The 25,159-nt window shown below is 39.7% G+C and overlaps 1 protein-coding gene and 1 pseudogene across 1 annotated transcript in view; both read right to left on the bottom strand.

Moving 5' to 3' along the window:
- Nucleotides 1-16,071, bottom strand: part of PPP2CB (protein phosphatase 2 catalytic subunit beta) — a 36,245-nt gene extending 20,174 nt beyond the window's left edge. The window contains exon 1 of the mRNA XM_047716762.1: nt 15,613-16,071. Within this exon, the coding sequence (XP_047572718.1) occupies nt 15,613-15,714 (102 nt within the window). The 5' untranslated portion in view covers nt 15,715-16,071. The remainder of the gene's footprint in view (nt 1-15,612) is intronic.
- Nucleotides 3,188-3,351, bottom strand: LOC125094458 (uncharacterized; annotated as a pseudogene).
- Nucleotides 16,072-25,159: the final 9,088 nt, after the last annotated feature.

Here is a 25,159-nt window from a genome sequence, read left to right on the forward strand (position 1 = left end):
AATAATCAGCAGAAGTCTCTCAAAAGCAACATAACCTCCTGCAATGGAAATATCAGCTGGAAAAAAAGTCCATGGCAACAAGCTTAAAATGAGAAAATCACTGTCATTTACTTAGCAAGCAACAAGTAATTTGTTTTTCAAGTTAAACAAGAGTGAGTAACCAAAATTTTGCATAAAGAGTTTAAAGAGAATCCTTAAGTCAGAACATTAAGAATTTAACAAGATAATCATATGTAAAAATCCATTAAAGGAAACGTTACCAAAAACAAAGTAAAAATTATTTAACATATAGTACCCTGTATGGGACAGCATTCATCAGGCTGATAAACCATTCGCTTTGATATACACCATACATACACAGCAATCACCTGACACATCAAAATATTCCTGAATGTTATGTTTATGTGTACATGCAACAAACATTTGCAAAGTGTCTGTTGTAGGCCGGGCACCAGAGATAAAAAGAGGAACAGCTAAACTCTCTAGCATCAACAGGCTAGCTTAGACAGGCTCAACCAAACAAAACAAAAATTTCTGGGAGCGCCTGAGTGGCTCTGTTGGTTAAGTGCCTGCGTTCGGCTCAGGTCATGATCCTAGGATCCTAACATCTAGCCCCGAGTCAGGCTCCCTGGATCCTGATTCTCCCTCTCCTCCCTGCTCATGCTGTCTCTCAAATAAATAATAAAATCTTTTTAGAAAAAAAAATTCTGGGATGCCTGGGTGGCTCAGTCGGTTAAGCAGCTGCCTTCGGCTCAGATCATGATCCCAGAGTCCCTGGGATCGAATCCAGCATTGAGCTCCTTGCTTAGCAGGTAGCCTGGTTCTCTCTCTACCTCTGCCTGCCACTCTGCCTGTTTGTGCTCTCTCTGACAAATAAATAAATAAAATCTTAAAAAAAATTCTCTATACAAAAAGAGACAAAGGAGAATCCTGGGAAAATATTTAGAGCACACAAGATAACAGAAACATACTGACATCTATTATCTAAAGATATCTGTAGAATATAGTATGTCTAAAAAAATCACTAACTGGCAGTCAATGTTAATAGTGAAGACACATTTTTGAGAAACCCTAAGAAACTATGTGAATATTTGGGAATATAAAGCTCTAAATTAGCCATCTTTGTTTCAATTGTTAAATGAAGACGGCCTATAATTATTTTTATACTAACTGACTTAAAATGTAATTTAAAGTTTTATTTTCTGGGCACCTGGGTGGCTCAGTCAATTAAGCGTCTGCATTCTGCTCAGGTCATGACCTCAGGGTCCTAGGATGGAGCCCCACATAGGGCGCTCTGCTCAGCGGGGAGTCTGCTTCTCCCTCTCATTCTCCCTCTGTGCTTTCTCTCTCTCAAATAAATAAATCCTTTTAAAAAGTTATATTTTCCTGTATTATAACATCAAAAAGTTATTTTTAAGTCTGGGTAAGAAGATATAATACTGATGGTTTTAATAATTCCAAGACTTGTAATACTGAGACTGAAGAAACTTTATTCTTTTGAAATTTTAATTGCCAATAAAGTAAGTATCAATAATACATCCTACATAAAGAAAAGCTCTTTTCAGTCCTTAAATTTTAAGAGTATAAAGGTGTCAGGAGACTAAAAAGCTTAATTTCTATGTTAATGCCTTTGTTCTGTTGACCTACATGTAAGATAACAGAGATCATGTAAAGGGTAAGCAGGTTCACACTGCTACAAAGCCATGTATCCTATTCACATCAACTTGTTTTCAGTGACTATTAGTGTCCTATTACAGTAATCCAAGGTACTGATGTTAGAATATGTAAAACAAATCACAACGAAGGTTCGCATACATGTTGTAAAAATCACGAAGTCTTTATCTCCAGATTCGTCTATGTCAGTTGGATGCACCTAGCCCAGACTTTTAATTTGAAGTGACTCTACGCAGTAGGGACAATGGCAAGTTCTATTCCAAAAGAGCTGTTGTCTACAGCATTCTAAAACCTTTCTAAGGTGTGATTTTGACTCCATGTGCTTTAATTTCCGTGCAATTTCCAACCTGGGTTCTCCAGCTTCCCTTCTGATTCTAGGGTACCAAATATTCTTCTGTTTCTGCTTAAATTAGCCTGGTAGATCTTTCCAAGAGTTATGAACAATGTAGCTCATGTTTTTACTTCTCTTTGCCTACAGTTTCATTAGAATGAGATTACATGTACAGAAATCTTCCAGGAAATAGGGACTCTCCCCCGGTTCAAATCTAACTGTGTAACCTTAAGACTTACATACTTTTTTTTTTTAAATTTTTTTTTTTAAAGATTTTATTTATTTATTTGTCAGAGAGAGAGAGAGAGAGAGAGCGAGCACAGGCAGACAGAGTGGCAGGCAGAGGCAGAGGGAGAAGCAGGCTCCCCACAGAACAAGGAGCCCGATGTGGGACTCGATCCCAGGACGCTGGGATCATGACCTGAGCCGAAGGCAGCTGCTTAACCAACTGAGCCACCCAGGCGTCCCAAGACTTACATACTTTTTACTTTCTTCATGTAGACAAGGTATCTATTGGTCTGTAATTCTAGAACAGGCAGTACTGGGGTGCCTGGCTGGCTCAGTTGGAGGAGCATGTGACTCCTGATCTTTGGGGTTGTGAGTCTGAGCCCAACAGTGGGTGTAGAGATTACTCAAATAAAAAACTTAAAAAAATACGCAGTCTTACTTCCACAATATAATCTGGAAATAGCTATTCTTTTCCAAACTGAAATTCTTTAAGGGTTGATATTTAGCTGTGTGGCAAATATGCTATTTTACTTAACATTACTGAAACTATCCTTTTCGGTGGGAAAGGCAGAGCAGACAAACTGCAGGCTCTGAGAAGCCTGGAGGTAGGCATCCCTGGGTACATCTTCTCAAGGACCATCAGGGTAGCACTCCTTCCATCTTTCCATCTACCTTCTTTTGACTCTCGGTAAACTTAATTGCCAACTCATGGTCAGAAGAGGGTGGTGCATCTCTAGTCACTGTTTCTGGTACCCTATTTCAGCAAGAAGACAGAAAGGACAAAAGACCAAAGAGTACATGCTAGCCTAGTCCATCCATCTTCTAAAACTTTCCCAGAAGTCTCACTCAGCCACTCCTGTTACATTTCACTAGCCAGCTGAGACTTGCTCCCTGCTGCCCTAATGCATCACTGGCATGTGACTAGAATGAGGGTAGAGCCACTGCAAGGTGGAATTCCTATTACACCTGAAGGAAATTTTAAATTATTAGTTATCTAATACAGAGTCTGAAAAACAGCTCAAAAAAGTTTAAAATCACAAATGAAACAACTTTTCAATTAGCAATAATCGCGCCTCGGATAAACCTCATTGGCTATGATACTGCCACTGCGCAAAGCTGACCAAGTTTAATCCATAAGATAGCTTCCCAATTTGGTCAGGAAAAAAAAAATCTACTGAATAGCACAAATCAGTAGAAGGTTCAATTGAAGCTAATGTCGTCTATTTATTACTATTATTATTTTTTAAATCAACACTCAGCTGACGGTTCCAACTCTAAAAAGAAAATTCTGCTTCATATGAAATCCTTATCATTTACTTTAAATATAAAAATGAAAAGCACCAAAATACAAATATTCTCCAATTCAATTTTTCTTTTAAGGATATATGATTATCTTAAACCAGCACAGATTTTACAAAACTACATGGATGGGTTAAAACAGGATATAGAGGGGCGCCTGGGTGGCTCAGTTGGTTAAGCATCTGCCTTTGGGTCAGGTCATGATCCCAGGGTCCTGGGATCCAGCCCCGCATGGGGCTTCCTGCTCAGCGGGAAGCTTGCTTCTCCCTCTCCAAGTCTCACTGCTTGTGTTCCCTCTCTCACTGTGTCTCTTTCTGTCAAATAAATAAATAAAATCTTAAGAAAAACAAAACAAAACAAAACAGGATATAGAACATGTATATGTTTCATAGTAATACTCTCTGGGCTTCTAACTACATAGTAGTGAAGAAAGTACTTCTCAGGCATTGCAATATCCACCCCACCCCCCAAATTTCTATCTCTACTGTACAGATCCCCTGTTGTTTTGAAACATTTGATTTTTAACTCGCACCCTTTCTTCATATTCCTAGCTCACCAAGTGATCATATTATTTTAAGATCACTTTGGCTTGCCTTCAGGGCAATTATGTGTTAGGATGGCAGAAGTATATAGTTCATCTAATATTTAAAATTCTTAATATGAAACCCTTTGTGTGTCAGGGGCCCCCTAAAACATCCCCAGGTTTGGTGGTGATTTGCAAAGACCAACAGAACTCAATATAGAATCATACTTATGGTTATTAATTTTTACAACATAAGGATACAAAGTAATATCAGCAAAAGGAAAAGGCATAGGGAAGCAAAGTCCTGAGTATATCAGGGGCAAGCTTCCAAGAGTCCTCTCCCCTGGGTTGGGGTGGGGGGGGGGGCGCCTCAGAGTACACTGAATGCCTTCGGCAATGAGTTCTGACCAGAGTGTGAAATGCTGTCTACCATGGAAATGTCTACTCATTAGAGACTCAGTGCTCAGGAACTGTAATTGGGAGCCGGTAACATAGGTACTCTCTGCCTAGTATATCCCAGAGGAAAGCATGTGCTCAGCAGAAATCATACCGTTTGTGTAACAGTTTAGGCACACTGAGTCATTCTTAAGAGGGGATGGTGGGAACCTTCCCCAAATTCATGTTTCCCAGACACTGTCCAAGGGCGACCTTGAAATGAGGCCTTTCTACAGATAGTGGTCTCAGGACTGCTATGTCAACTCTTTTCTATACACCTTGTGATCCTATATGTAATGGCCACGAGTGATTTTTAATGTTACTTAGCACCAAAACTTTAATTATCTCTAGGATATAAGACCAAGTTTAAACCTGTACAGTGAATGACTGTGGGCATGGTAAATGCGTGGCAGGACGCTGTTACTGTTGCACGCAATGCTGTATATGTATCCATTCAAATTTGTTGCCTTCCTCATCCATTTAAGACATATTCTTTCTTGCTGCTATGAACCAAAGCTATCTTAGGAAGAGAACTGAGAAAACAATAATTTGGGAATGACATTCACATAAAATAGGATAAACGAACTATATTCCCTTCTACCCATGTTTTAGGAACGCAGAATATGTAAATGTACTAAGATTTCTTTTAACAGGTGACGTTCTATTTTTGTGCTGGTGCCCATCGCCAGAGCCATAATAATGAAAAGCAATTGAATTTGGTTTTGGCAGAGTCAGTATGCAAATTTTCTTTCCCCTCTATTTATACATAAATAATCGGCTCTAAATATAAAGTATCTAAAATATTTTATAGGTAAAATATTAAAAAAAATTTTTTTAAAATATTACAGGTAAATTCATCTGAGGAAAGCCACAGAACAGACTGATCTGTGAAACAAGTAAGATTAAATGAAGTTAAAAATCCTACAGACCGGGGCGCCTGGGTGGCTCAGTGGGTTAAAGCCTCTGCCTTCGGCTCAGGTCATGATCCCAGGGTCCTGGGATGGAGCCCCGCATCGGGCTCTCTGCTCAGCAGGAAGCCTGCTTCTCCGTCTCTCTCTCTCTGCCTGCCTCTCTGCCTACTTGTGATCTCTGTCTGTCAAATAAATAAAATCTTAAAAAAAAAAAAAAACCTACAGACCTAAGTTAATATAAGTAGGGTGCCTTTCTTCCTATAGTTAAAGGTGTTTCCATAAATGACATTCGATATTTTTTAAAATTTTAAAAATTCAAGTACAGTTAACACAGCACTATATTAGTTTCACGTGTGCAACAGAATGACTCAACAATTCTATACATCTGTGTTTAAGGTATTTGTAATCCCCTTTATCTATTTCACCCTGCCCCCATGCACCCCCCCACCCACCCTCGAGTAACCACCAATTTGTTATTTGTTCTCTGTATTTAAGAGTCTGGTTTTTCATCTCATTTTTTTCTTTGTTCATTTGTCTTGTTTTTGAAATTCCACTTATAAGTGAAATCATATGGTATTTGTTTTCTCTATTTCACTCAGCATTATACCTTCTAGGGCCATTCATGTTATTGCAAATGGCAAGATTTCTTTCTTTTTTATGGCTGAGTAATATCCCACTATGTAAGTACCACATCTTCTTTATCCATTCATCTATCACTGGCCACTGCAGCTGCTTCCATTTTAATAATGCTACAATGAACAAGGGTGCACAGATCTTGTTTAAGTTGTGTTTGGTTTTTTTGGATAAATACTCAGTAGTAGAATTACTGGATCACATGATAATTCTATTCTTAATTTTTGAGGAAACTCAAAACTCACCAAAGTTTTCCACACAGGTTGCATCAATTTACATTCTCACCAATGGTGCACAAAGGTTCCTTATTCTCTACATACTTGCCAACACTTGCTATTTCTTGTGTTTTTGACTTTAACCATACAGTTACAAGGTTCTTCCATAAATAATAATGGACAGCTGCCTTTTTTTTTTTTTTTTAATGCAAGGAAGCAAACCTTTCCTTTCAGTTCAGCAACAGTCAAGTGTCTGTGTACAAAGCAATTTCAAGCCTGGAAACATACATAAGAATAAATCATACTCTGTTGAAAGAAAAAAAAGAATGAGGTACATGCATGCACGTAAGTCAAAATCTATTACTCAGGGAAAAGTTTTAGAATGTTATACCAATGATCCCATTTTAATAAAAAGAATATACCAAAAATACCCCGTTCCCCAACACATGTTTTTTGCACATCAGGAACAAGGAGTGAAAAAACTATGTTTGTCTCTGTGGTAGGAGGGCCGTGGATGGGGAAGGTAGGTGCAACACTGAAGAGCATTTGTGTTCTTTCCCCTACATTTATAAATGTTCAAATTTTTAAAAGTATATTACTTTTTTAAAAATGTTTTTTTAAAGATTTTATCTATTTATTTGACAGAGAGAGATCACAAGTAGGCAGAGAGGCAGGCAGAGAGAGAGGAGGAAGTAGGTTCCCTCCCTGCTAAGCAGAGAGCCCAATGCGGGGCTCGATCCCAGGACCCTGAGATCATGACCTTAGCCGAAGGCAGAGGCTTTAACCCACTGAGCCACCCAGGGGCCCCTAAGAGTATATTACTTTTTAAATCTGAAAAAAATAATTTTAAACTTAAAAAAAAAAAAAAATCCAGATGGCAATAACTTAATTATAAAAACAATCACAGAGCTATATCCATATAATGGAATTTTATTCAGCCATAAAAAGGAATGAAGTACTGATATATGCTACAACACAGAAGAATCTTAACATTTTATGCCAAGTGAAAGAAGCCAGAGAAGAAAGACTATATATTGTGTGATTTCATTTATATAAAATGTCTAGAATAGCCAAATCTATAAAGAAAGCAGATTAGTGGTTGCCAAGGCATGAGGGCGGGAAGAATGGAGAGTGACTGCTAATAGGCAGGGTTTCTTTCCCAGGGTGATGAAAATGTGTGAAATACTACTGTAGCCCAATGGAGTTAGAACAAAATTATTTAGTGGATTTGAATCTTACCCAATCATTTCTCTTTAAAATAGGCAGTTCTCACTTTGTCTTAGTTTCCATATGCACAAATTTCAGTCACCAAGATTTAGTTAAATTGGGCCCCCAACAACATGGTTCAAATTTAAGTCACCACAGTATATTTACTGTAATTAAAAATTTTGCTGACATACAAATCACTACATAAACAAAAAATGCAGCATCATGATCAACAGCCAATCAATTTTTTTTTTAAGATTTTATTTATTTATTTGTCAGAGACACAGCAAGAAGGGAATACAAGCAGGGGGAGTGGAAGAGGGAGAAGCAGGCTTCCTGCCAAGCAGGAGGCCTGATGTGGGGCTCCATCCCAGGACCCTGGGATCGTGCCCTGAGCCGAAGGCAGACGTTTAACAACTCAGGCTCCCCTGAAATAATTTCTTTCAAAATCTTTTAGGGATGGGTCATAGCACATTTGTTATTAGTTTATACCCAGACAGCAAAGTGTTATAGCTGTGTTGCCCCCTTACCTTTTAGCAATAAACTCATGTGACGTTTTTACAAAAATGGATACTCAAAAGAGGGATTTGGTCAACAATGATGAAACTGTAGCAAAGAAATGGAAAAGTGGTAAAACTGGAAATGAAATTCAAATAACAAATATATAGAAGAAATGGCTGACTGTGGGATGTGGATACTGCTGCCCCTGGAGAGACTCTAGATATGCAACCAGGAAATAAACAGACTAAGTGATATAAATACGGAAACTTATTGACATATACAAGGAAAGTGGTTGTAGGGAAAAGAATGAACATATCCCAGAAGAAGTGACACTGGCAAAAATCTCAGTAAAGAAGCTCTTAGAGACATCTTGCAACACTGAAAGCACAAAGGAGAAATCGGATGTTGGAAGCTGATCCAAACTTAAGAAAAAAGGTAAATCAGAATCTTAGCATATTCCTCAAAGTAGCATTTCTCAAAATGCAGTCTGGAATTTCTAGATAACAAGACTTGTGATATCTTTAAAAATGTAGATTTTTGAACCTGCCAAGCCTTAATCAGTCTCTGGGATGGAATTAAGGAACCTGAACTTTTTCTTTTCTTTTTCTTTTTTAAAGATTTTTATTTATTTATTTGACAGAGCTCACAAGCAGGCAGAGAGGCAGGCAGAGAGAGGGAGGAAGGAGGCTCCCCGCTGAGCGAGCCCAATGCAGGGCTCGAGCCCAATGCAGGGCTCAATCCCAGGATCCTGAGACCATGACCTGAGCCGAAGCCAGAGGCTTTAACCCACTGAGCCACCTAGGTGCCCCAGGAACCTGAACTTTTTATTTCCTTTCCAAGTGATGTTTACGCACACACAAAGCTTAAGGAAAAGTTGGAACATTCTGACTACACAAAAATGCTAAAATATCCAGTAGAAAATTTTTTAAAAGGGAAAGAGTATTTTAAACATTAAATGGCTAACTTTCTGCATTTTCAAAGAGTTAACAGAATCAAGAAAATGTTATGAAATTATAACAAAGAATACACAACTTAATTAGCAGGAAAATATTCTCATATCCTACACACTATGATTCTGATAAATCTACCCAATGTTTTCTTCATTTATTTTGGCATTATTTTTCACTTATTTATTAACTGTCTTGTCACCTAAATTTGTTACGGAGTAAAAATTTGTGCAGTTAAGAACCTTACCCACAGAGTGGTCTGGCATCTGCTCTTGCCTCCTGGGAGGTGACCGCCAGGCCCCAGAAAGTCCTGCTTCATGTGAGTATCTTTGCGTGAGGGCTCTGACCACTGGATAGTCTAACAAGGTGATTTATGATGAGAGCTTTGGGTGGCTCAGTGTCTGTTCTGCCTCTGAAGGAACTAGAGATTGAAGGTATTAGGCCCTCCTGAACTCTGCCCTACGTGTCTCTCCCCTTGGCTGATTTTAATCTGTTATTCTTTCTACAATCACGAGTATAACAGCTTTCAGTGAGTTCTGTGAGGGCTTCCTGTGAATTACTGAACTTGGGAGAGCAGTTTGGAAACCCACTGAACATGCAATTGGTGTCACAACTGAGAGCAGTCCTGGGAACTGTGCCTTCTAATTCCTGCAATACCGTTTCAGATCACGAAAGTAAACCACCTTTACAAGTAATCTGCAACACTTCCCCTGGCCACTCTATTAAAAGAGCCTCCTAAACTCAAGCCCATCACTCTCCCCTATCCTCTGCTTTTTCTTCCTACCAAGAATCACTGTCTGGCACTCTATTAAGTCTGTTTATCATCTGTCTCCTCTTCTGTTCACAGCTGAATTTCTGGCACTTTAAACAGCATCTGGCACACAGGAGTACAACTAAAATTCGCTGAATTTATGGTGCAAAAACACAATGACAGCATTTATTCAGTCACTCTTTTCTTTTTTTTCCCTCATTTCCCACAGAACAAGTGCCTCTCTTGCTACCAAAGCAAAGGCAAGACCGCACTGAGCCAATTCTCCTTATTCAGAAATAACTTATCACATGGGAAATCTATCAAAGGTAGAAGAAACTTTGTAACTACTTTCCTCTCTATGAAATGGAAAGAGCAAAATTAAAGGATAGCCTACACACTATCTTGGCACATTAAAAAAAAAAAAAATCACATGCTGGGGCGCCTGGGTGGCTCAGGGGGTTAAAGCCTCTGCCTTCGGCTCAGGTCATGATCCCAGAGTCCTGGGATTGAGCCCTCTGGGCTCAATTGGGCTCTCTGCTCGGTGGGGAGCCTGCTTCCCCCTCTCTCTCTCTCTGCCTGCCTCTCTGCCTACTTATGATCTCTGTCTGTCAAATAAATAAATAAAATCTTAAAAAAAAAATCACATGCTGAAAAGTCACTTCAAACAAAGTTTCACAGAAGAATGCATGAGTGAGGGGCGCCTGGGTGGCTCGGTTGAGCGTCCAACTCTTGGTTTCTGCTCTAGTCATGATCTTAGGATGGTGAGATCAAGTCCTACATGGGGGTCCACAACCAGCAAGAAGTTTGAGATTCTCTTTCTCCCTCTGCCCCCCTGTCCCCATGCTTTCTTTATTTCTAAATATAAAAAAATAAAATCTTAAAAAAAAAAAAGGCTGAATTGGTCAAGACAGTCTCACCTTCCCATCCCATTCTCAAAATAAGATGACTGTCCTTGTATAAAACATTATTTAGCAGATCTTCAATGGAATTTTGCACACTTCCATTGTACTATATCATAGTGCTATCGTAGTACAAGTTAGTTATCTCAGCTTGCACCTCAAGATTACCATTTAATTTTTTTGTGCAAAAGTTATTTCAATCAAATGGCAGTTTGCAAGGCATAATAACTGTCCCAGACTACAAGAGACAGCAAACCAATTCTAAGCTTGAGCTTCCCCATTTCCTAGCTTAATATGATTATTAAAGAAATTGAGATTTGAAAAGTAATGTTATAGAAAGCAGAGACAAGATTTAATCATTAGTAAAGGAATACTGCGAAAGAAAATATTTATTTATGCAAGTTACTTTAAAGAACCAAGATCAGGTTTACATTTAACTTACATTTACATGAAGAATTAGTATAAGGAAATCAGTTCAAAATAACTCAAATTTCCTATTTAATCTAAAGTAAACTCAAATTCTCATACACAATAGATAATCCATTGACTGATTTTATATGTCTATGATTTTAATGCCATACTTCTTAGACTAAGTTCCATAAACAAATATAGTGTATATAGTCTAAAACACAGCGATTGTTTTGGCACTAATTTTATCTTCAAAGTCTGGTATTTGGTTTCCTTTTACCAAAGAAGGATTTCATTCAGGTCTCTCACAGTATATATTCTGAAGAAAAGATGGTGAAGAAAAAATTTCCGCAGGTCTTCAAATTAGAAGACATATGCTACCAAAAAACTACTCCATGTGGGAAAAAAAAACAATATATAATGTAGACTCTTCTTTTTATCTACCTACAGATACTGTTTCACACATCATATATAAAGTTGAGAAATGAACTGATTTTTAAAAGTCTGCTCTTGTCATTAACAGTTCATGCTAGTCTAGTTTGCTTCAGTTTCTTTATCTGTCTGCTAAGAGGCTGGCTTAGATACGCGTGGAAAACAATTAGTTCAGTCAGCAGAATTGGGTTTTAACCTCATATTCCATTGTAATCAGGTCATTTTGTGTTACAGTAAGAAAGGAAGCAACTACTTTCTAAATCATTACATTTTAGACTGTCAGATGGACCACCAAAGCTCAAGGGAAATTAAAATGAAGTACTAGTTAGGCTTTCTGCCTGTTAAGACCCTAATTTTTAGATACAACCTATCAAAGAAAACCGTAATCCAAGAGATTTTTCCTATACACAAAATCATTTTTACTAGAATCTAATCTTCATTAAGATGGTTTCAGGCATTCAGGAATTTAAGCATGCTATTTCACATTAATGAGGTAACTAATATCCTAATGATATTTCTATCTCAAGGCTGAAGCCACAATCCAGAAAACTATCCATTAGTCTTACATATTATTTATGTATTTATATTCCTACAAAAGCCTCAGAATTTTTCTAAGTAGGTACTTTATAATCATCAGACTAAAGATGTGCGTGCACACAAACAGGCTAAATTTCCTATCTACTTACAGTATCATTACCCAGGTTCTTCCGTATAAAATAAAGTTTATCAGGTAAAAGAACCTAAAAAGTTTCTCTTCCTGCAATGCTACCAAGAGTTAAATATAGTTCTAGTCACACAATGTCCTGAACAGCGCCAGACTGGCTCTCCAGGCACACTATCTTTTAAAATTACTGTACACACTGCTGTTCTAGAAATGAATCACAGAAACAGTTTCTCCATACACATAAGTCAAATTTGCAATTAGCTTCAAAAGCAGGACTGCCTTAATTTAAGAGCTAGTTCTCTCAGAAGATGTGTCTTACTATTTTATGTTAACAATTTTTTTCTGCACAGAAATTAACCTCAAAGGACAGACCATCCATACCTGTATTTTTTTGTAGTTCTTCGCCATTTGGCATTAGGATGGATCTTAGTCTTGCCACTACCTTAAAAGAGGGCTTTTATCAGTACCACTTTGGTCTCAATTTCAGCTGACTCCCTCAGTTTTTAAGCAACCCGATTTAGAACAGGAATTTCATTTTGAGGGGAAAAATCACCACCATATAATGGAACTTCCTATAGAGTAATATTTTCAAGAGACTCCAAAAAATCATGCTATTAAAAACAAAAAACCAACCAATCCAGTCACAAAGAATTAAACAAAAAGAGGATTTGTGTAACTAGGTTTAACATTTTATTTTTCTTTTACATTCTTTCTATATGCCTGCCATTCCTCATTCTCTGGAAAGAAAGAGGAAGTATTAAGGAGAGATGGCAAAGAGTTTAAAGTTACTTCACAAAATTGCTACTAATCCTAGTACTTTGTGCTTCAGGTAACAGGGACCACATGAAATACCGCAATTGTATTTTTCAGGGTTCTACAACCTCTATACATAAAACCTCTTTTGAAGTACATTCTCCATAGAGAAGTCATGTCAATACACCTATTTATTTTGCATCTTTTCCCAAAAGAAAATGAGATGACAGAATCAAAACAAGATAAAATGGCTATTTTTATTTGGCTTTTCCTAAAATACTTATTGCTTAGGGGTACTTTACATAGGTATTATTTTAATATTCACAAGCATCCTAGGCTAAGATAGGCAAATAATTACATTTGTCTTACAAAAAAGAAATCAGGTGCAAAGAAACTGGGTGAAGCCAGGGTTTGAATTCAGATAGCAGACGACCGGAGTTTACAATAAGTAAACATTACACTTGTCAGGAAAAATAATGTTAGGGATAGGGATATAAAATGGAACCAAAGACTAAAGTAGGAAGATAGACTATATATGCCACCAAGAAATGCCACAGCAGCTAGAAGACAGTTGTAAAACTAAGCTCTGCACAAAAGGGTAGCGAGAAAGGAATACTACACTTCTCCATTCCACTGGCAACAAGGGGTGGAGGCCAACATAAATGACTGGGGATTTTTCACTTAAAAATTCATGTTTAGGAGCGCCTGGGTGGTCACTTGATTAAATATCCGACTTGGTATGGTTTAGGTCGTGATCTCGGGGTGGTGGGATGGAGCCCTGCATGGGGTTCTGCGCTGAGTCTCCCCCACTCCAATCCCGTGCTCTCTCAAATAAATAAATCTTTAAAAAAATAAAAATAAAATAAAATTCCATGTTTAGTAGATAAGTACAATTTTTTTTTTTTAAAGTGAGGAACATAACAAGCTTAAATACAGACCTATAAGGTCCTAGTGATTGGTAGTCCAATTTATGTAAGAGCTGAAGTACAAGTAATCTCTCCTGACAATTACAGAAAGCTTCCTCAAGATTTAAGTGTGACTGAGGGGTGCCGGGCTGGCTCAGTCAAGAGCCGCCATCTCACTCTTGATCACAGGGTTATGAGTTTGAACCCCACGTTAGATGTAGAGATTAAATAAAACTTAAAAAAAAAAATCCATAAAAACAAACAAAAAAAGACTTAAGTATGACTGAGTAGCAGTACAATGTTCTTCTCTAGGAATGTATCTTAAAATTATTAGAGAGTCAAAGGGAAAAACCGGTTCAACACCAACTTTGTCCAAAACTTCAAGTCTACATCTAACTTTCATAGCAGGGTTAACAGGCTCAACTAATTTCAAAACTAGGTACTTTAAAACTTAATGTTGACACTAGACCTTGAGAAAGCAATTTAAAATGTAAATTTTAAGACTCACGAAATTACAGGTTATCAAACAAGAAAACCGTCAACTTGAAGCTACAAGTAACGTTCGTTTCAGAAAGGAAAAAAAACACTATTGGCTTAGCAGTTCTATTTAAGAAATTTTCCTGTGTTAACAAAGAGTTATTTAATATATAAAGATCTTAGGTAACATTACACTTGTTAAAAACACTATCCTATCTTAATATTAGCTATTATTCCTCCATCACTAAATTGCATAATCTTAAAAGTGCCCTATTATTTCCTCCTCCAATGCATTTTTGAGGCATTCTGACTTCCAAACACAAACTACAAAAAAAGTCTTAAAAATCAAACAAACCCAACCTTAAGAATAAATAACTTTGTTACTCTTTCATACAGCACCTTTCTACAGAAAAATTTGTGAAAATTATTTAGTCCAGACTATAAAAACTGGACGAGAAAAATTCTGGACTTGAAAGAGTAAGAGTGAAATAATTCCAGCGGTTAAGAAAACAATGGATACAGAATTCAGAAAGTAGTCCACGATCACCCAATCGAGAACGTCCGTAAGCAGTTAACCACCTGCATATTGTATTACTCTTTCGTATAGAAAAGAACAAAACAACCACCAAAACCCCAAAACACTTCCCATATAATAGAAATAGAAAAAACTTTCTGAAACGGGCCATCCTGCACCAAAAACACGTACCCCAGTTATCATCTTAAGTAATCACTGTTATCAAACTTAAGACATACCGTCTCGTTTTTGACAATCAGCATATGCTTCCAAGAGTCAGTACGAAGACTAGTTACCGTCTGTTTAAACCAAAGTCAACCTCTATTTAAAAACCAGTCTGCCATTACACCCACCTCTCTAAAAACAAACGCTTGACACATTCCAAGTAAGCTTTTCCAGGGCCCGATCCACCTGAGAAAACATCTATTAACAAGTTTTGACACTAACACCAGGTTAACTTTCGGTATATTTTCAAACAAGAGACTGCATTATATTAATTTGCCGGCATTCTAAGGCGCCGAGATCGCCAGTCCTCGCGTGAAATGTTAGGGTCAGTAAGCCCCAGGAGAGCGTCGGTGACCCCAATAAAATCTAGGGCGTGGATTCCCGGCGCCACGTCTCCCCTCCCATCTACACCGGTCCCTTAGGCCAGCGAAGTGAGTTTCCGGAGGGGGCCGCAGGGTGGGTCCGGAGGGGAGGCAGAGGGGCCCGGGGCGGCCAGATCAAGCCGGGTCCTGGAATGGCCCGTCCCGCCTCCCAGGTGGGCGTCCCAGCACGGAGACACAGCCCCGCGGGGTCCGGGACCGGCAACACCCGACACAGCGCCGACAGGCCCGGGAGGGGAGGAGTCGCCGGGGCCGCCCCCACGCGGCCTGGCGCTCCCGCATTTCTCCTCTTTTCTCTTACCTTTTCACACAGCGTCCGCACTTGATTCTCGTTAAGCTGTTTACACTCGTTCAGCTGCTCGACCCACTGGTCCAGCTCCTTGGTGAACGCCTTATCGTCCATGGCGGCCCGATCCCCTTGCCCGCCGCCTCCCTCCCCCCTCCCCGCCCCTTCCCACCCCTGCCCCGGGCGCCGCTCCCCTCTCCCGCGGCCGCCGCGGCCGCCAGCTCCCAGCGGGAGAGGAGGGAGCGGGAGAGCGCGGCTGCGGGCCCCTCGCCCCGCCCAAGGCCAGCAGGCAGCTCCCGGAGCGCGGCCTCGAGGAGACCCTCGCCCGCCCGGCTGCGCGCTCCGGGAGTGCGTGAAGGGCGCGGGGAGGTTGGCGGGAGTGCGGCGCGGGACTTCGACGCAGCACCTGCCGGACGCTAACCACTCGCCGCCGCCGCCTCCCGCCTGCCAGCCTCTCCCGGTTCTCTCGCCCCTTCTCTCGCTCTTTCTCTCCCCTCCCTCTGGGTTTCCGTCATCGCCCGGGCATTTCCGCCGGGAACAGGCGAGCAGGAGGCGCCGCCAGGGTTCTGGACGAGAGGAAGGGTGCAGCGCCCCCGTGTGGCTCGGCGGATAAACGGCCCCGGGGGAGGGCGCGGAGGATGGCTCTATTTTTCCCTCTCCTCCCTTCTCTATCTTCCCTCCCTGCTTGGGGTCCGGACTAACATCTCCTGGTCGTTCCTTCACAGCCTTTTCTCTGGGAACTTAGACCCACCTTAGTCTCCTGCAGTATTATTTCAGCGCTCTGGAGAGGAATTGGCAACATTGTCTCCCCAGAGTCTAGCGCTTTGCAGTAGCAAGCCTTCAATAATATTCTTTGGTGTATAAATGAATTCTTTCTAGCCTTATCTCTGCCACTAACTAGCAGTGAACCCTAACATCTCGAAGCCTCCCTTTCTTTCTTTCTTTTTTTTTTTTAAGGTTTTATTTATTGGAGAGAGAGAGAGCCTGAGAGTGGAGGTAGTGACAGAGGGAGAAGCAGACCATCTCCCCTCAACCCTGCCTCGGGAGGGGGCGGTGGGAAGCCTGAAGCTGGTTGGATGCCAGAACCCTGAGATCATGACTCCAGCTGAAGTCCCTTGGCCAACTGAGCCCTCCCAGGTCCCCCTCTTTCATGATATTTCTGTATGATAACAATCTGTGTCCCCTCCAGCTCCAGTGTTCTTTGCTGCATTTTCTGCAGAGCTTACTGAATTCTAATGATTTGCACAGTCAACAAATGTTTATTGAGCAACTGCTAATAAACTGCCGCGTCTCTTGTAGATCAGGTGCTAAACAGCCGTACTGACTCTATAGAAGGCACACACTACTGCAGCTCAACGCAGTGAGAAGGCAGTAGGCAAGCCGTCTGATCTTGGCTTTGCCAACTTCGTAGCTGTGTCCTTGGGCAATCAGCAAATCTCCTCCAGACTCAGATTCCTCATCTATTAAAAGGGCTTAGTAAGGCTTACCTTTTCGGTAAGAAGAAATATGAATAATGAAGAAATATTTTACATGTGCCTATCCAATAGGGCAGCACGCTTTATGCCTTTGGGCAATAGTTTCAGAAAGTTTTCGAAGGTGGGATTTGAATTGACTTTTGAAACTTCTTCCCAGGGAAAATCTTGAAGTTGACTGAAAAAGAAGAAAAGTTGCAAGGAGGTTTTTTTGGTGCTGTTTTTGTTTGTTTGTGTGTTTTGGTAGAGAACACGTGTGAAATGGTCTGGAAAGCTACTTCTATCAAGAGAAGTAGGTCATGTGGTGGGAAATGAGGTTGGAAGACATATTGATATCAACTGACTTGTAAACCAAGTGAAGGACAAAACAGGGGCAACAGTAGAGGGAGAGGGAGAAGCAGGCTGCCCCCAGAGCAGAGAGCCTGATGTGGGGGGCTGGATCCCAGGATGCGGGGCTTGATCCCAGGTTGTGGGGCTCAATCCCAGGTTTTTGTTTTGTTTTGTTTTTTTAGATTTTATTTATTTGTCAGAGAGAGAGGGAGAGAGAGCAAGCACAGGCAGACAGAATGGCAGGCAGAGGCAGAGGGAGAAGCAGGCTCCTGCTGAGCAAGGAGCCCGATGCGGGACTCGATCCCAGGACGCTGGAATCATGACCTGAGCTGAAGGCAGCTGCTTAACCAACTGAGCCACCCAGGCGTCCCTCAATCCCAGGTTTTGGGGCTGAATCCCAGGACCCTGGGATCATGACCTGAGCCAAAGGCAAACGCTTAACTATCTGAATCACCCAGGTGCCTTTGGTCAAAGAATTTTAAAACCACTGACTTCAGCAGATCCTACATGCCTTAAAATTACATGTTAGATTTTGTTCTTACACAACTGACTAGGTTCTTTTAAAATATATAAATGGTGATAATTTTTCTTGATGTAAATGGCTTTGTGTCATTTAATAATATGAAATGGGAATCATTTAAATTTTGTAATGTATTCAGTTATATGCTACATTTAAAATTATACATTGTATTGTTCTAAAAATGATTCTTCTATACCACCATACTTCTCAAAAAATAAATAAAACACCTTTACTTCTAGTTTAAAAACTTTCTGATAATTGGAAGGTAAAGTTAGTACTATTGAATTTGACAAAGGGAATTCTGTGTCAGAATCTCCATTAGTAATGATGAAATTAAAATGACAGAGTCAGGGGCACCTGGGTGGTTCAGTTTGTTAAGCACCAGGCTCTTGATCTCAGCTTAAGTCTTGATCCCAGGGCTGTGAGTTCCAGCCCTGTGTTGGGCTCCACACTGGGTATGGAGCTAAGAAAGAAAGAAGGAGAGAAGGAGAACGAAAGAAGAGAGAGTGAGAGAGAGAAAGAAAGTCAAATTGGAAATGCTTTATTTGAATTTAAATCTACAAATCACTACAAATAAGCTATTAATAAAAAAATCATAGTTCTTTTCATTTTGATTTTGACACCATAGTTTTCATTCCAAGCAACACTGGTTCAGTAGAGACTGCTTGTAATCTAGCTAATATTCACTATACAATTCTGTTTGGAGTAAAAAACAAAAATGCCCTGCTTAAAAAATTACATAAGAGTGGTCAGGTAGTGTAATTCTGGTAAAAGAGATGTAAATAGAAGTAGCTAAGGGGCTGAACCAGAAAGATTGTTAAAGGGAGTAAACTTAAAATCCTCTTGCCTAGAACTCATTGCAGGAGATGGAACAGCCGTTTTGAAGCCACTAGAAAAATGCAAGATGCTAAAGACCACATGTTAAGGATAGCTAAGAAGAAAGATGAAAAGAACTTCGGTTTCTTATAGCAATGCAAAACCAGAATAGCAGCTCTGGACCGCCTACCTCCAGGCTTATTATGAGAGGAAAAGCCCCTCTTTGTTTGAGGTTCGTTTGGGGGTTTTGTTACATCTACGCACAAACCTGACTGATACATTCAGATACTATTCACTGTTTGCTTTCACTAAAGGATAGGTGGAAAATAGTCTGATTTTTTTTTTTTTTACAATTAGTGAGGTTGAGCAGTTTTTCATATTTTTTGACATTTATACCATGTATGTGAATTTGAGTGCTCATTATTTCTTGGGTTTTTCACTTCCTCAGTACCGATTTATAGGCTTCCTGAGATACCCGTTTCAAATATTTAACACAGTGTGTTACTTGGATACAAAGTGTTTAATTTTATTTTTAAGAAAGAAATGTTCTATTTTTAAGGCTTTATTTTATTTTATGTTAAACATTTATTTATTTAGTTGAGAGAGAGAGACAGAGACACAGAAGAGAGAGAGGGAGCACATCGGGGAGGGGGAGAGAGTCTTGGGGCTCAATCCCACAACCCTGAGATCATGACCTGAGTGGAAATCAAGAGTCAGATATTAAACGGACTGCACCACCCAGGTGCCCCTTTTATTTATTTATTTTAATTTAAAAAAAATATAAAGTAATCTCTCCACCCAACATGGGCTTTGACCTCACAACCCTGAGACCTAGAGTCACATGCTCCAATGACTGAGCCATCCAGGTGGCCTCATTATAACCATTTTTAAGCATACAGTCCCATGGCACTAAGTACATTCACTATGTTAAGCAACTCTTCCCACTATCATCTTCAGAACTTTTTCACTACCCCAAGCAGAAACTCTGTAACAATTAAACAATAATCTCATTCCCCCTAATATACCTATACCTTTTTAAAAAATGTTTATAGTTATTTATTTCAGGAAGAGAGTGTGTGTGCACATGGAGGAGGGGCAGAGGGAGAGAGAGACAGGGGAAGCAGACTTCCCCTGAACGCGGAGTCTGCCAGGAGGCTCTATCTCATGACCCTGAGATCAGGACCTGAGCTGACACCAAGAGTCTTCCGCTTAACAGACTGAGACACCGAGGTGCCCCTACATATACCTTTATGTATTACTTGTCATAAGCTTCAGGAGAGCCCTACCTCTGACAGCTTAGGAACATTTGGTGCTTATTCTAATACTTTTGAGTTATCTGGATTCTTCATCTAACTCTAATTTCCATTGATCCTAAGATACTGTGTTTTATTATTTTTTTAAAGATTTATCTATTTATTTGAGAGAGAAAGGGAGCCTGGCATAGGACTCAATCCCAGGAGTCAGAGATTAAAGGCATATGTAGTTTTCATAAATATTGACAACTTCTGCTCTGTAGACATTGTGCAACTTAACACTCCCACAAACAGTGTAGCAGAGTGCCTGTTTCCCCACAGCTTCTCCAACAGAGTACATGGTCAATCTTTTAAAATTGTGCCTGTATGATAGGTGAGAAATGGTACCTTGATGTATTTTTAATTTGCATTTGTCCTTGTTTCATTTTTCTCCCAAACTAGGTTACTATGACTGGCATAATTATGAATAATTCCCTAGGTCTGGAGCAGGGATGTATTTTCCGCTGTTTCAAGGGCTCTCCACGCAGTATCTGAACAAAATCAGGGTTAACAAAATTTGGTTAACAGCAAAGAAATACATTTCTAACTAGGGATGACTGTTGAGTAGGCAAAGAACAGTCTGTTCACTTACGCAAAGTTCACTTATGCATGTTTTCTCACATGAGCCTTCGAGGAGACTAAGATGCAAATATCTAGTGAGTAATTAAGAAACATGCTAGTGCATTTATTAGCGCGGATGCTGACAGAAAACGTAGGGAATAAATGTCAAGAATTGGATGGGTTGGGCGCCTGGGTGGCTCAGTGGGTTAAGCCGCTGCCTTCGGCTCAGGTCATGATCTCAGGGTCCTGGGATCGAGTCCCGCATCGGGCTCTCTGCTCAGCGGAGATCCTGCTTCCCTCTCTCTCTCTCTGCCTGCCTGTCCATCTACTTGTGATCTCTCTGTGTCAAATAAATAAATAAAATCTTAAAAAAAAAAAAAAGAATTGGATGGGTTAAGGGTGCTGGGGTGGCTCAGTTGGTCAAATGTCTGCCTTCGGCTCCCATCATGATCCCAGGATCCTGGGATGGAGCCCCATGTCCTCTCCTCTCTGTTCATGCTCTCTCTTGCTATCTGTCACTCTTTCTCAAATAAATAAGTAAATAAAATCTTTAAAAAAGAGAGAGAGAGAGAGAATTGGATGGGTTATTATTTGTTTTAAAAATAATAAAATCATTTAAAAATTAGTGTTGAGGGGGACTTGGGTGGCTCAGTCAGTTAAGTGTCTTCCTTTGACTCAGGTCATGATCTCAGGGTCCTGGGATCGAGTGCCACATCGGGATCCCTGCTCCGTGGAGAGCTTGCTTCTCCATCTCCCTCTGCCTGCTGTTCCCCTTGCTTGTGTTCTCTCATACTCTGTCAAATAAATTAATAAAATCTTTAAAAAAAAATAAAAATGTTGAGGTTAACTCTGAGTCAAGATCTGAAAGCTATGAAAAATTGGAAATTGGAGGCTGGAGGGGCCTCAAGTAATCAAAAACCCGGAGTATTGGGTACAAATAACCAAACAAGGCCTCAAGTGGAAACAGTCTTCTGAAGGACTCTGCACTTCACTTGAGGGGTCTGTGCTAACACCATGTGGTGTCAGAATTGAAGTAAATTGCAACACACCCATTTAGTGTCATGGAATTAATGACAGAACAGTGCAACACATGAAGTTTTTATCTTAATATATCTCTTGACAGGTGAACTTATGACATTTACAGTCTTGGTTACAACTATATTTAGCTTATTGTCATCTTAACACTTTAAAAAAGTTAAAGTTGCCATAGTCACATAATTTTTTAAGTTCATGGATATAATTTATATCTTTTGATAGTTTGTTATGGAAATTAACTCCTCATTTTCTTTTGGTTCTCAGATGCACAGGTATACTTAATCCTCTTATTTTATGGTGTACTGTCAAGAAGTCTGTGCAAAATCCTTGGTTCCCTCTTTCATCTTGGATACAGAGCCTCATTTCTCTCCCTTGAGGAGTATGCTTTAATGTATTTCACATATATCCTTAAATTATCCATGTAATATATACAGTATTATGTCTCAAATGCATATAAATATATTTGTATTGTGCTATGCATTTATTTCCAACTTCACTAAGTGGTGGCCATTATGGTATTAAGTATTTAGCTTCTAACTTTTTTTTTTTTTAAAGATTTTATTTTTTATTTGTCAAGGAAAGAGAGCACATGCAGGGGGGGCAGCAACTGGAGGGAAAAAGGCTTCCTGCTGAGCAAGGAACCTCATGCAGGACTTGATCCCAGGACCCTGGGATTCTGACCTGAGCCAAAGGCAGATGCTTAACTGACTGAGCCACCCAAGCGTCCTTAGCTTCTAACTTTAATGTATAGTAGTATTCCATTGTATGAATTCATAGTAGTTTATCTATTTGCCTAATGACATTACCTACCTGACTTTTCTTTTGAAATTCTGAGGAGTATGAAGTGGTATTTCATTATTATTTTGCATTTCCCCTCTACTAGTTAGTTTGAACATCTCATTGTACATTTGTTGGCATTTGGGCATCCTCTTCTGTGATTTGCCTATTCAAATAACAGGAGGCTCAGTATTCTTGTTTTGTTTGATTTCCAGGAGTATGTTCTATATGTTGATCTCTAGTTCTGTGTCAAGTAACTTTTCTCAGTCTGTTGAGAAATCCATTTTATTGTCAAATCCATTTTATTTTCCTTTTTGTGATTTTGGGTCTTAAATCATTTCCTACTCTTTGGTCTACATTTTAGTTTATTAACTCTTCGTATAGGTTTGTTCACTATGAAAAACAGGGGTCCAGAATAAGAGGTAATAATAAGGAAATACCAAACTCAAACTGAGGGACTTTGTACAAGTTAATTTATGTTTTAAATGTGTCAAGGTATAAAAATCAAGGAAAGACTAATAAGACATTCTAAAGAGACCTAGCCATGAAATACAACATGTGGTTCTAACCTGGATCATTTTGCTATAAGGCCCACTCCTGGGACAAATGGTGAAGAGTACATGGGGGTCTAAGGACTAGCTGGTAGTAGGTATTGGTGTTAATTTCCTGATTTTGATGATTATACTATTATGTAGGAGAATTTCCTTCTTTGTAGGAAACACACACTGAAGTATTCAGGAGTGGTGAGGTATCAACTTACTGACCCTTAGTTCAAGAGTAAACGTTTTTCCAACTTTTCTGTAAGTTTGTGGCTGTTTAAAAAACTTTTGTTTTTCATCAGAATCAGGTAGAGGTAAAACCAGTATCCCTTATCTGAAAACAAAGTCATTCTCCATCAGTTGGAGCCCATTTTCCAATTTTTTAAATGGGAAAAATGATAACGCACATGCTAACCCCAAATTTCCAGTTTCCTAAAATTAACAAAAACATGATAAATTATCCATGTAACAATAACAGGCTATCATGTTTGAATGTAAAATGCTTAAAACATAGATTTGACCACCAAACAATGTGGTTTTTATAAACCGTAGCTTTGTATATTAGTTATCTTCTTGTCTATCTGCAATTTTCTTCAATGTGCTCTCATCTGGGATGGTAACATGCACCAGGAAAACCAAGGGCTACGCGTGAAAGATAAATGTGGAAAAAAGGCTTTAGGATAAACATGCAATCATTGAGAAAGTTTCACACTGAGAATTAGCTGTGCTATCAAGATACTTATCCTACTTTTGACACCTGGGTCACTTCTAAAAATGTGTCTAAATGGTCTATGCATTTGGAATGTCACAAGGCTTTTCTATACATCATGTTGTTAAACATTACATCGAGTTTGTGGAGGGACATATTTTTTCCAATATTAATCTGGCTGAAAAAAACATAGATTTATAAAATGTGAATCTTGGGTGTTAAAAGCCAAATAACAGCATTGCGGAAATGACAATTAAAATTCAAAGATATATCATCTCATGTTCAATAGGATGACTACTACAAAAACAAAAACAAAAACAAAAACAGTGGGGCATGTGGGTGACTCAGTTGGTTAAGCATCAGACTCTTGATTTTGGCTCAGGTCATGATCTCAGGGCCGTGAGATGGTGCGCCATTGGGCTCTGGGCTCAGCAGGGAGTCTGCTTGGGATTCTCTCCCTCTGCCCACCCCCCACCACGCTCATCCTCTGTCTTAGGAAAAAAATCTTTAAAAAAATACAGCAATACCAAGTGTTGGTGAAGATGTGGAAAAATTGAAATCCTCTTGCACTGTTGGTGGGAATGTAAAATAGTGGAGCCACCTGTAGAAAACATTATGGTAGTTCCTTGAAAAATTAAAAATCACAATGTGAGCATGGAGGTTCCCCCAAAAGTTGAAAATAGAGCTACCCTATGACCCAGCAATTGCACTACTGGGTATTTACCCTAAAAATACAAACATAGTGATCCAAAGGGCACATGCGCCCAAATGTTTATAGTGGCAATGTCCACAATAGCCAAACTATGGAAAGAACCTAGATGTCCATCAACAGATGAATGGATAAAAGAAGATGTGGTGTGTGTGTGTATATATATATATATAATATATATATATATATATATATAATATATATATAATGGAATACTATGCAGCCATCAAAAGAAATGAAATCTTGCCATTTGCAACGACGTGGATGGAACTAGAGGGTATTATGCTTAGCGAAATAAGTCAATTGGAGAAAGACAACTATCATATGATCTCCCTGATATGAGGAAGTGGAGATGCAACGTGGGGGGTTTGGGGGGTAGGAAAAGAATAAATGAAACAAGATGGGATCAGGAGGGAGACAAACCATAAGAGACTTTTTTTTTAAAGATTTTATTTATTTATTTGACAGACAGAGATCACAAGTAGGCAGAGAGGCAGGCAGAGAGAGAGGAAGAAGCAGGCTCCCCGCTGAGCAGAGAGCCCCGATGCGGGGCTCGATCCCAGAACCCTGAGATCACGACCCGAGCCGAAGGCAGAGGCTTAACCCACTGAGCCACCCAGGTGCCCCCATAAGAGACTCTTAATCTCACAAAACAAACTGAGGGTTGCTGGGGGGAGGGGGGTTGGGAGAGTGGGGGTGGGGTTATGGACATTGGGGAAGGTTTGTGTTATGGTGAGTGCTCTGAAGTGTGTAAACCTGGCGATTCACAGACCTGTACCCCTGGGGCTAATACATTATATGT

Source organism: Lutra lutra, chromosome 2, assembly GCF_902655055.1.
Source record: "Lutra lutra chromosome 2, mLutLut1.2, whole genome shotgun sequence".
In the NCBI taxonomy this organism is placed as follows: domain Eukaryota; kingdom Metazoa; phylum Chordata; class Mammalia; order Carnivora; family Mustelidae; genus Lutra; species Lutra lutra.